This window comes from Notothenia rossii, assembly GCF_949606895.1.
Source record: "Notothenia rossii genome assembly, chromosome: 9".
Classification (NCBI taxonomy): domain Eukaryota; kingdom Metazoa; phylum Chordata; class Actinopteri; order Perciformes; family Nototheniidae; genus Notothenia; species Notothenia rossii.
Window position 1 is genome coordinate 78,249,161 of NC_136907.1, and position 9,824 is coordinate 78,258,984.

The following is a 9,824-nucleotide window of genomic DNA, read 5'->3' on the forward strand; positions in this document are numbered from 1 at the left end:
ATGTACAAAACTTCAACATTGTTTTTATGTGAATGTATTGAAACCTCACGCACTTTCAGGTTGTATGCAAACTGTATTTCATTGTACTTGCAATGTGCAATGACAATAAAGTTGAATGTAATCAAATATCCTATAACATTAACACATTTGTATGACACCCTGGGACGAAGAAAAGGAGACGAAACTTCAATCATTCTTCAATAAAAAAAACGTTATTGATTATGTAAGCCTTCAGTTTTGTTCACACATCCAATCATACAATCAGCATGTTAAAAAAGAACAAAAAACATTAGCACAAATTCAACCAAAACGATAGGCAGTTTGATTGACAGCTGATCTCTGTGGGGTCAGCACTCTCAGCAAAAAGAGACCAAATGAGTTAAACAAAACATCCACACAACATTTAACCCAAGTACTTTATACGGCTAGTTAGAGTTAGACGATCTCAGCATAGTCTCCATTGTCATAAAATGTAAACCCCAGATAGAGAGGCTCAGTGAAGGTGGTCTGGACTCTGTGGAGGAGGGTCATGGTGTCACCCTTGATCTTGTAGAAACACAGAACTCCTGCACCGTGATCCAGGAAAATCCCTACTCTGTTGAACTCAATAGCCGGGTACTGAACGGTCTCATTATTGTGTGCAAAATGGAAGCCCCCTTTGGTGCAACGTAGTGCCCAAGATTTTTGGTTGCATCCAAATCCAACTTTGTTGTTGGCCCCTTTTCTTTCATTACTCCTGTATGCGAGTGCAAAATCAACCATAGACCCTCCCCGCTTTATCTCCACGTAACAGCGTCCAACAATGGCCTCTTCGTTCAGGACCTGCTTGTGAACCTCGAATCTGTCAGGATGATCAGCACATGGACGCCGGAGTTGGTTTATGTATGTGACTCTCGTGTCCTCCTTAGATACCTCCAGATGTGGGTGTGCCGTGTCTGGATCCATGGTGAGTCTACGAGAATGTGTTCTGAATCCAGCTTTGGTTGTGGGCTCTGGTTTCAACATCAAAACGTCCACCTCGCTCACAATCATTAAGAGATTTGCCCACATACTAACCATAAACTCATCCAATTGTTCAATGCCGGATGACGCCTCTACTGCCACTCCGTCAAAGTATCTCAGAGGACGGGGTTTGATGCTGGATGTGTCTGTAGATTCACTGAGAGGTGGCAGGGAGTTGTAGATGTGTCTAAGCTGGTTGAGATCCTCTCCCTGTGAGAGTTTTTTCAGCTCAGTTTCTCTGCTCTTCAGCTCAGAGATCTCCTTCTCCAGCTTCTTCTGAAGATTTCTGACCCGATTTCGTTCAATTTCCCGCTGGGATATGATCTTCTGCTTCACATCAGAGCACATTTTCATCATGAAACTGCTCCACACTGCGAATTGTCCCTGACTGTCCTTCAGTGCTTTATTCGCAAACCTGTTGATAGCCTTCTCTTCCTCTTCAAGCAGCTTCACATATTTCTCTCTGTCCTGGATCCTCTTCTGAATGTTCAGTCGACTCACCCCCAGCTCTTTCTGTGTTTCAGTCCATTCAACATCCTGGAGTCCAGTCTTCTTCAGCTGCTCCACCAGGAATGCTAACATGGTGTTTTTAACCAGGTCAGGTCTGGGTGTGAAGGCCTTCCTACACTGAGGACAGCTCTCCTTTGTATTCTGTTCCTCTCCATCCCAGTAGTTTTTAATGCAGCCCATGCAGTAGCTGTGTCCACAGGGAATAGTGACCGGATCCTTCATCACATCCAGACATATCGAACAGGAAATGGATTCAACGTCCAGCTGAGCTCCTTTCTGAGACATTTCTCCTCGTTGTAGTCACTGAGAGAGTTTCTGAGATCAGAGAAGTGGTGTGCGCTGACTCAAAACAAACCTTTGCTTCCCTCTCATTGGCTGATCTGCACCAATGGGTGTTCAGAGCGGGAGGAACTTGCACGCGTTTCGGAAGGCTTTCTCTTAAAGGGGCAGTTCATCTTTATTGTGAGAAGATAAAATATACTCTATTGATCCAAATGTTATCGCTTTTTGTCACAGTAGCATTGATAAGACATTGCACATGAGTTAGAAGTAAATCACAAAATAATGTAATTGCCCCTTTCATATTTGACAGATGTATATATATATAGTGTAAAGTGGTGGTGGTGTAACTAAGTGCATTAAGACAAGTAGTAAAATGTTAAGGGTCTGTATACTTTACTTGAGTATTTCCATGTTATGCTACTTTGTACTTCTACTCCTACTACAATTCAGAGGTAAATTGTTTACTTTTACTCAACTGTACTGTATTAGTAGTAGTAGTAGTAGTAGTAGTAGTAGTAGTAGTAGTAGTAGTAGTAGTAGTAGTAGTAGTAGTAGTGACTTTACATATCTGGATTATTGATGTGAAATATATTCAACTGTTAAATCAGACTTTAGTTCCACCTGGAGTAAATTCACAAGCTACCCTGCAGTATACAAAGTCATTCAAACTAGCTGATAACACGGGCATTTGACTTTGCAGTTTTGTCAATATATAACAATAAATATCAGCACAAAACACCAACAGATTGAAAGATTTAAAGTGAAGAGTTGTATTTATTTATTCAAATGCCTAAAAACCATCCTTGGTTCACAGCTCAGATAAATAAAGTTGGAAAAGGTAGAAGAGTTTGGAAAGTGGGGACAAGTTTCAAATATTCAAATAACAGGTTTAGCGAGGCAGTGAGAGACACTGAACGACTCTCTAAAGAAACTCCAGCACAGTTCTCAGCAAACGACTCCTCTTCTGTCTCAAAGGGTCTCAGATTGATCACCAAATGCAAACCTGAAGCACCAATAACGACTTGTAGGAAATCTGAAAGAAATCTGCAGTTATTTTGGAAGACAATGGGACAGTCCTGACTCCAGTGATGACTGTCTTTATTCTGGAGAGGGACGTTAATGGGCTGTTGGAGAGAAGCCACTTTAGACTGTCTGCACAAACAGCTGTTACTCAATCAATGTGAGATGAGTACACCAGGTGCTTCTACAGTTAGTGTGTGTAGATTGATAGGATTTTTTAAGTCTGTAGCTTTTTTTATTGTATTCTTCTAGCAACTTACCAAAAAACACCACTCTCAAACTTAACATTTTCAGAGTCAAAAGTGCAAAACTGTACCATTATCATGTAGTCTGCAGAGGCCCTCGTCGTGGTGTACTTTTACTCCACTATTTAGTACCTTTAGTGACTTCAAAGATCTGGATGAATGATGTGAAATATAACCAGGTGTTAAATCAGACTTTAGTTCCACCTGGAGTAAATCCACAAGCTACCCTGCAAAGTCCTTCAAACTAGCTGCACCTTTACCAGCTTTGAGAACACTTTCATGATCAATCATTATAAAACATATATATTATTCTGAAATGGACCAATCTGCACAATGAATACTTTTACTGTCGCTACTTTCACTATATTTTGATGATAATACTTGTACTTGAGTAACATTAAGATTGAGGCTGTGCCATGTACCACAAGGAGTAATAAATGCCCACACCGGGATATATTTGAACTCTCTGCCTCTGCCTCCTTGCTTGGTCGGGCCGCTCAACGGTCAGTCTCACAATTGGCAATTTGCAACTCAAGTACAAGATCTGAGTACTTCTACTTTTACTCAAGTACAATACCTGAGTACTTCCACTTTTACTCAAGTACAAGATCTGAGTACTTCTACTTTTACTCAAGTACACAATCTGAGTACTTCTACTTTTACTCAAGTACACGATCTGAGTACTTCTACTTTTACTAAAGTACAAGATCTGAGTGCTTCTACTTTTACTCAAGTACAAGATCTGAGTACTTCCACTTTTACTCAAGTACAAGATCTGAGTACTTCTACTTTTACTCAAGTACAAGATCTGAGTACTTCTACTTTTACTCAAGTACAAGACCTGAGTACTTCTACTTTTACTCAAGTACAAGATCTGAGTACTTCTACTTTTACTCAAGTACAAGATCTGAGTACTTCTACTTTTACTCAAGCACAAGACCTGAGTACTTCCACTTTTACTCAAGTACAAGACCTGAGTACTTCTACTTTTACTCAAGTACAAGATCTGAGTACTTCTACTTTTACCCAAGTACAAGATCTGAGTACTTCTACTTTTACTCAAGCACAAGACCTGAGTACTTCTACTTTTACTCAAGTACAAGTCAAGATCTGAGTACTGCTACTTTTACTCAAGTAAAAGATCTGAGTACTTCTACTTTTACTCAAGTACAAGACCTGAGTACTTCTACTTTTACTCAAGTACAGGATCTGAGTACTTCTACTTTTACTTGGGTAACATTTTGAATGCAGGACTTTTACTGTAACAGAGTATTCCTACAGATACAAAATAACTATAAACAGAAAAAGTGCCCAGGATTCCAGAAATATTTCCAATACCTTTGTCAATGTAGTTGTTAAGATTTTCAATACATCAGATAAGATTTCAGTTACCATATCTCTGAACGTGCAGAGATAACACGGGCATTTGACTTGGCAGTTGTGTCAATATATAACAATAAATATCAGCACCAAGCACCAACAGATTGACAGATTTAAAGTGTAAGAGTTGTATATATTCATTTAAATGCCTAAACATCATCCTTGGTTCACAGCTCAGATAAATAAAGTTGGAAAAGGTAGAAAAGTTTGGAAAGTGGGGACAAGTTTCAAATATTCAAATAACAGGTTTAGCGAGGCAGTGAGAGACACTGAACGACTCTCTAAAGAAACTCCAGCACAGTTCTCAGTAAACGACTCCTCTTCTGTCTCAAAGGGTCTCAGATTGATCACCAAAGTCAAACCTGAAGCACCAATAACGACTTGTAGGAAATCTGAAATAAATCTGCAGTTATTTTGGAAGACAATGGGACAGTCCTGACTCCAGTGATGACTGTCTTTATTCTGGAGAGTGACGTTAATGGGCATTTGGAGAGAAGCTTCACACTGTCTGCACAAACAGCTGTTACTCAATCAATGGGAGATGAGTACACCGGGTGCTTCTACAGTTAGTGTGTGTACATTGATATGAATGTTTAAGTCTGTAGCCTTTCCTTTTATTTTTTTTGCAACCTACCAAAAAACACCACTCTCAAACTTAAAATTTTAGAGTAAAACGTGCAAAATGTAATGTTCCATTATCAGTGTGGTCTGCAGAGGTCCCAATGGGATTTTAACACTTCGTCGAACAAACAAATTATCTTTATGTATGTCAGGTTTTGCAAAGTAAACACTGGGTAGGCAAATATGTCAGAGATTGAGTCTGTTAAATGGCTTCTACTTTACTCTGTATGTAAATCATATATATATAGGCTATATATGCCATTATGTTACAATGTGCCTGTGTTTAATATATCTAACTTATTCTATACCAATGTCTACGCTGATTTCACAAATATGTAACAAGACCGTGTGGTACTTATGGTTAGAATAGTTTAGTTTTAGGGCTTTTTGGTTCGTGTTTTGGTTTGTAATGTTTCTGTATAATACAAGAACTCCATGTCCCATTTCACATTTCACCTTATTATGAACTAGATTTTTCCACAACCTGGCAAAAATCCCTGTATTATTGTTACTGGCAATTTAAAAGCATATAAAAAGCCACTTTAAGTTTGTTTTTCAGAGGAACTGCTATAAAAATGTGCCAACCTGTGTAAGGCTTGACAACACTGCTTTCCAAAATAATCTCTGTCTGTCTATCAAATATACACTATAAGGGCCAATTGCATTATTTTTTTATTTACTTCAAATGTGTGTGCAATGTCTTATCTATGCTACTGTTACGAAAACAAATACCAAATGTGGATCAGTAGAGTATTTTATCTTCTCTCATCTTCTCTTCTCCCCTTTAAGAGAAGGCCTTCTGAAACCTCCATGTCTGAAACGCATGCACGTTTGATAACTCCGCCCTCTTCCTCTCGCTCTGAACACCCATTGGTGCAATCAGCCAATGAGAGTCAAGCAAAGGCCCCGTGTTTGTTTTGAGTCAGAGCACACTACATCTCTGATCTCAGAAACTCTCTCTCAGTGACTACAACGAGGAGAAGTGTCTCAGAAAGGAGCTCAGCTGGACCTGGAATCCATTTCCTGTTCGATATGTCTGGATGTGATGAAGGACCCGGTCACTATTCCCTGTGGACACAGCTACTGCATGGGCTGCATTAAAAACTACTGGGATGGAGAGAAACAGAATAAAAAGGAGAGCTGTCCTCAGTGTATGAAGGCCTTCACACCCAGACCTGACCTGGTTAAAAACACCATGTTAGCATTCCTGGTGGAGCGGCTGAAGAAAACTGGACTCCAGGATGTTGAGAGGACTGAAACACAGAAAGAGCTGGAGGTGAGTCGACTGAACATTCAGAAGAGGATCCAGGACAGAGAGAAATATGTGAAGCTGCTTGAAGAGGAAGAGAAGGCTATCAACTGTTCTGCTAATAAAGCAGTGGAGCACAGTGAGGAAAAATATACAGAGTTGCTCACAGCGATGGTGACCATGAGATCTATTATGAAGGAGCGGATCAGAGTCCAACAGGAAACTGAAGGAAATCAGGTCAGAGCTTTTCAGAAGAAGCTGGAGAAGGAGATCTCTGAGCTGAAGAGCAGAGACGCTGAGCTGAAAAAACTCTCACAGGAAGAGGATCTCAACCAGCTTCAACAAATATACGACTCCCTGCCACCTCTCAGTGGATCTACAGACACGTCCAGCATCAAACCCTGTCCTCTGGGATACTTTGACGAAGTGACAGCATCCGTGACAAAAGACCTGAATAAAACTTCTGGACATTGTGAAGGAGGGTTGGTCTGGAATTGCTCTGGCTTTGAGTGAAGTGGACATGTTACTGCCCAAACCAGAGCCCAGATCAAGGGCTGAGTTCATCCAATTGTCCCGTGTTATCACTCTGGATCCAAACACAGCCAACAGACGGCTGTTGTTATCTGAAGGGAACAGAAAGGCAACAGCCACGGAGCGACAGCAGATGTACTTCCGTCACCCCGACAGATTCGATGTTCACACCCAGGCCCTGAGCGGAGAGGCTCTGACTGGACGCTGTTACCTGGAGATGGAGTGGAAAGGCCTTCAGGTGTGCTTCAGCCTCGCTTACAGGAGCAACGAGAGGAAAGGGCACCAGGATCCGGCTGCGTTCGGACACAGCGACAAGTCGTGGTCATTGCATTGTGGCACTATCTATTTCGCCTCATGGCACAAAGGGGAATCCACTGCCGTCTCAGGTCCTCTCTCCTCCAGGATAGGAGTTTACCTGGATCACAGTGCAGGTGTTCTGATCTACTACAGCATCATCGATGGAAAAATGATCCCGGTCCACAAAGTCCAGACCACCTTCACTGAGCCTCTGTACGCCGGAGTGGGGCTTCATTACGCTTCAGTAGAATATATAGAGTTCATTAAACTACATGAAGTCCTTTGAGGGACTGTGTGGTTTTAACACTGACTCGTTACTTTGATATCTCATCAGCTTGATAATCTTTAGATGCTACTTCCTCCCGTCTATGTTTACCTATGGGTCTACCATGGGGTCATTTCTCTGCATCGAAATTAAAACAAACTGCTCTTATAATTAGGGATGCACCGAATATTCGGCCATCGAAAATTATCGGCCGAAAATGGTTAAAAAGGCCCTTTCGGCTTTCGGCCATTAATCATTTTCGGCCTTTCGGCATTCGGTTTTCGGCCAACTGTTTCCTATTTTCGGTATCGGTTTCGGCCAAGAATTTCCCATTCGGTGCACCCCTACTTATAATTTCAAGAAGTATGTTTTGATGCATTTTATGTAGGTGTTTCTTACGCTTCAGCAGAAAACATTGAGTTCTGTAAACTAACATGTGTGGTTTTAATACTGACTTGTTATGTTGGTGGTTCTTTGAAATCTTCTCATCTGTTTGGTAATGTTTGATCGTCTTTAGATGTCTATGTTTAGCTATCTACCACAGGTCATGACGGTGTTTGTTTTGATTCGTTTTATAGGTGTTCCCGATACTGTTCTGTAAACTCACATATAGAGGTCATTTAAAAGGACGATCTCTCTGTGTTTTTAATACTGACTACTTATGTTGGGTATTTCGTTGAATTCTTCTCATCAGTTTGGTACATGTTTAATCGTATTAACTCGTATCAACTCATGAGTTATGGTGTTACTAAAACCAACCTTTCTCTGCATCAAAATGAAAATAAACTTCTCTTAAAATGTCACAAAGTATGTTTTGATGTAGGTGTTTCTTACGAGTCCTTACCTGATAATATACTGAGTTCTGTGAACTTGCATAGAGTTCATTTAGGAGACGGTGGGTTAAACTCAGTGTTGGAAATCTCATCCGTTTGTTTTATGATTGATTGTTGTAAGAAGAGTGAAGCTCAGATATCATTTTCTGTACGCACCCAGGGTTAAACCATAATGTGCAACAGAGGAATAATTATACATACTTTGCTCCACTGGGACTCCAGCATATTATCATATTGTATTGGTGTCCATCAACATGTAGACTTATGTCAACTTGCGGTCACATTTGTGAGTCTTCTCAAAGCAAATATTATACGGTTCTCTAGCACCACCTTCTGGTCAGTAGATGCTGCTTCCTCCTGTCTGTGTTTAACTGTGGAGTTTACCACAGCTCCTTTTTCCTAAACGGACATTTATCTGCCTCAAAATATAAACAAACTGCTCTTAAAAAGGTCAAGAAGTATTTTTTAAGCATTCTGTGTAGTTGTTTCTCTGTGACTGCATGGGACACTCATCTGTTCTTCAGTCTTTTAACTAACTTTAGTGTGTGTGTGTGTGTGTGTGTGTGTGTGTGTGTGTGTGTGTGTGTGTGTGTGTGTGTGTGTGTGTGTGTGTGTGTGTGTGTGTGTGTGTGTGTGTGTGTGTGTGTGTGTGTGTGTGTGTGTGTGTGTGCGCAAACACACACACACACAAACTGAAGCTTTACATAATAAATAAACACAACATTGCAAAATATCTTCTTGTGCTCTGTGTGTTCTATTTACACAATTTTGTACATCATCATTTAATGCATTTAATATTGCAGCCTAACGGTGTTTTTTTTATGTATCACTAATGAGTAAAATGTCCTTAAAGTGAGAGAAGTTATAGTTGAATGTTATTTTAATTTGTTTGCAATCCCTGTTGGTAAAACAGTGTTGACTGTGGATGGCATTTAACTTTAGGCTATTTCCTTTATTTATTCACAAGTTGTAATAAAAATGTGTAATGTATCTCTGACATATTTAATCAGTGTTGCTTGAAGCACTTTGCAAAAACAGACACAAGTCCACCACCATTTAGCGTATTTAATATCTGACATATTCGTCTAACCAGTGTTTACATTGCAAAAAAAGACAAACATAAAGAACATTTTAAAGTGTAATCATCCCATTAAATAAACGAGGACCTCTGCAGACCACACTGATAATGTTACACAATAGATGTTGCACACTAACTGTAGAAGCACCTAGTGTACTCATCTCCCATTGATGAGTAACAGCTGTTTGTGCAGACAGTGTAAAGTGGCTTGTCTTCAACAGCCCATTAACGTCCCTCTCCAGAATAAAGACAGTCATCACTGGAGTCAGGACTGTCCCATTGTCTTCCAAAATACTGCAGATTTCTTTCAGATTTCCTACAAGTCGTTATTGGTGCTTCAGGTTTGCATTTGGTGATCAATCTGAGACCCTTTGAGACAGAAGAGGAGTCGTTTACTGAGAACTGTGCTGGAGTTCCTTTAGAGTCGTTCAGTGTCTCTCACTGCCTCGCTAAACCTGTTATTTGAATATTTGAAACTCGTCCCCAGCTTCCAAACTCTTCTAACTTTAGA

The 9,824-nt window shown here is 40.3% G+C and overlaps 1 protein-coding gene across 1 annotated transcript; it reads right to left on the bottom strand.

Annotated features, from left to right (window-relative positions):
- Nucleotides 1-435: 435 nt before the first annotated feature.
- LOC307019969 (nuclear factor 7, brain-like) lies at nt 436-1,797 on the bottom strand (the record flags this gene model as incomplete). Its single annotated transcript, XM_079651065.1, has 1 exon — nt 436-1,797. The coding sequence occupies one exon, from the start codon at nt 1,795-1,797 to the stop codon at nt 436-438; it is 1,362 nt and encodes a 453-aa protein (XP_079507191.1).
- Between the last annotated feature and the right edge of the window lie 8,027 nt (nt 1,798-9,824).